Source organism: Gekko japonicus, unplaced genomic scaffold, assembly GCF_001447785.1.
Source record: "Gekko japonicus isolate JY-2015 unplaced genomic scaffold, Gekko_japonicus_V1.1 scaffold1084, whole genome shotgun sequence".
Taxonomy (NCBI): domain Eukaryota; kingdom Metazoa; phylum Chordata; class Lepidosauria; order Squamata; family Gekkonidae; genus Gekko; species Gekko japonicus.
In genome coordinates, this window is record NW_015170308.1 from 414,656 (window position 1) to 416,262 (window position 1,607).

The following is a 1,607-nucleotide window of genomic DNA, read 5'->3' on the forward strand; positions in this document are numbered from 1 at the left end:
GAGCTAGCCTTTCAAGTCGCTTTCCATGTTCTGGAGGAATAGCATACCTAAAATTACAGCAAGAAAATACAGAAAAATTTACAACCACCATTAACCAACCAAAAGTCCAGGTGAACCTAATACAATGTACAACTATAATAAGTAAAGATACTGTACATATATTATAGACACGATCCAGCCAAAGTTAAGCAGTTTCACTGATTTTAGTGTGTGCGAGATCAGCATGTAAATCTACTCATTGAAAATAATGGCAATTAAAAGTTCATACAATGGAATAAAACCCACCGAATTTACTCACTTCTACCTAAACATTTATTCAATTCCACTGTAACTCAGTTGGATAATGCCCCTCATTTTAAAATGTGATGGAACATTATAATAAGTAGAGCCACATCTCATTTAAGATTTTCTAAAAACTTCTCACAAGTATATCTACTAAACTCCAGGTCAGCAATTCCATGAACACTTAATCAGAATAGCACTCATTGACTATATAAGACTAGGTCTTATTTCTGAGCACAGATAAATAGGATTAGACTATGCATGGCAGTTTTGTATTTATGTCTGTTCATAACCATCAGAGGCTTTTAAAAACCTTACGAATCTGGCTAATTATTATTTTCAGAGAATGCTATTTCCATTACAGAGATTCCTTGGCATAAGTACTCAACATGAATGCAATCAGACATTGCTGTATTTTCTTTGTAAATTATCACATTTCAATTTGTAACTCAGTTTGCAATCTGTAATGCATATCTATAAATGCAGTGTAAAATACATGCTATTCATGAAAAGACATACATCTGTTGATATTTTCACTCTTAATTTGAAGAAGCTATTTGTCACTATTTGAAATTTGCCTCAAACCTACAGAAGTACACAAATATGGATAACACCACATTTTGAATGATTTCACTATCAAAATGTAAGACTATGGTACTAAAGCACATGATAATGCAAAATTGGTACTATGGTACTAAAGCACATGATAAAGACTAAAGCACATGATAATGCAAAATTGAAACTACTGTTATTAACAGCTGGCACTCTTCACATTGAGTATGTGGCATTCCTTTTGAAGTCAATGTGCATTTCAGTGTACAGGCTGGTACTTTTAGGTTTGCTATATAGATGTATCAGTTCAGATGTCAGTTCAGATGTGATCAGTGGTATTATTCTGCATTTTCATGTGCAACATATCATTTGTGAGATCAGCTAATGATAACCTGCAGTCCAATGTGACAGTGTAGTCTTAACTATGTAATAGATATTGCATATGTAGTTGATGCTGCATATAAGATATGCCATCATTGCCCGTTTTAAAAGTTTTAAAGTTTGCACAACCTTGCACTCTTATATCCTAGTGTTACACCCAAGTGTTCATAGTTTTTACTCCTCTGCTTCTTTCTCAATAAAATATTGATACATTTGCTTCCATTTTAAACGCTGTATTCTTCTGCATGTGGGAAATCCCAGTTTCATTTTGCACATGTATTTTTAAAATGATGCTCTGGGGTTGCCAACTCCAGCTTGGGAAATTCCTGGAGATGTGGGTGGGTAGAGATTGGGGAGGGTGACGTTCAGGGAGAGGGAGAAAGCTCAGCAGG

The 1,607-nt window shown here is 34.7% G+C and overlaps 1 protein-coding gene across 1 annotated transcript in view; it reads right to left on the reverse strand.

The window, feature by feature from the left end:
* Window positions 1-1,607, reverse strand: part of KDM4C (lysine (K)-specific demethylase 4C) — a 276,891-nt gene that overhangs the window by 262,228 nt on the left and 13,056 nt on the right. Inside the window, exon 2 of the mRNA XM_015417984.1 lies at window positions 1-47. This exon is cut by the window's left edge and continues 1 nt beyond it. Coding sequence (XP_015273470.1) covers window positions 1-47 — 47 coding nt within the window. The remainder of the gene's footprint in view (window positions 48-1,607) is intronic.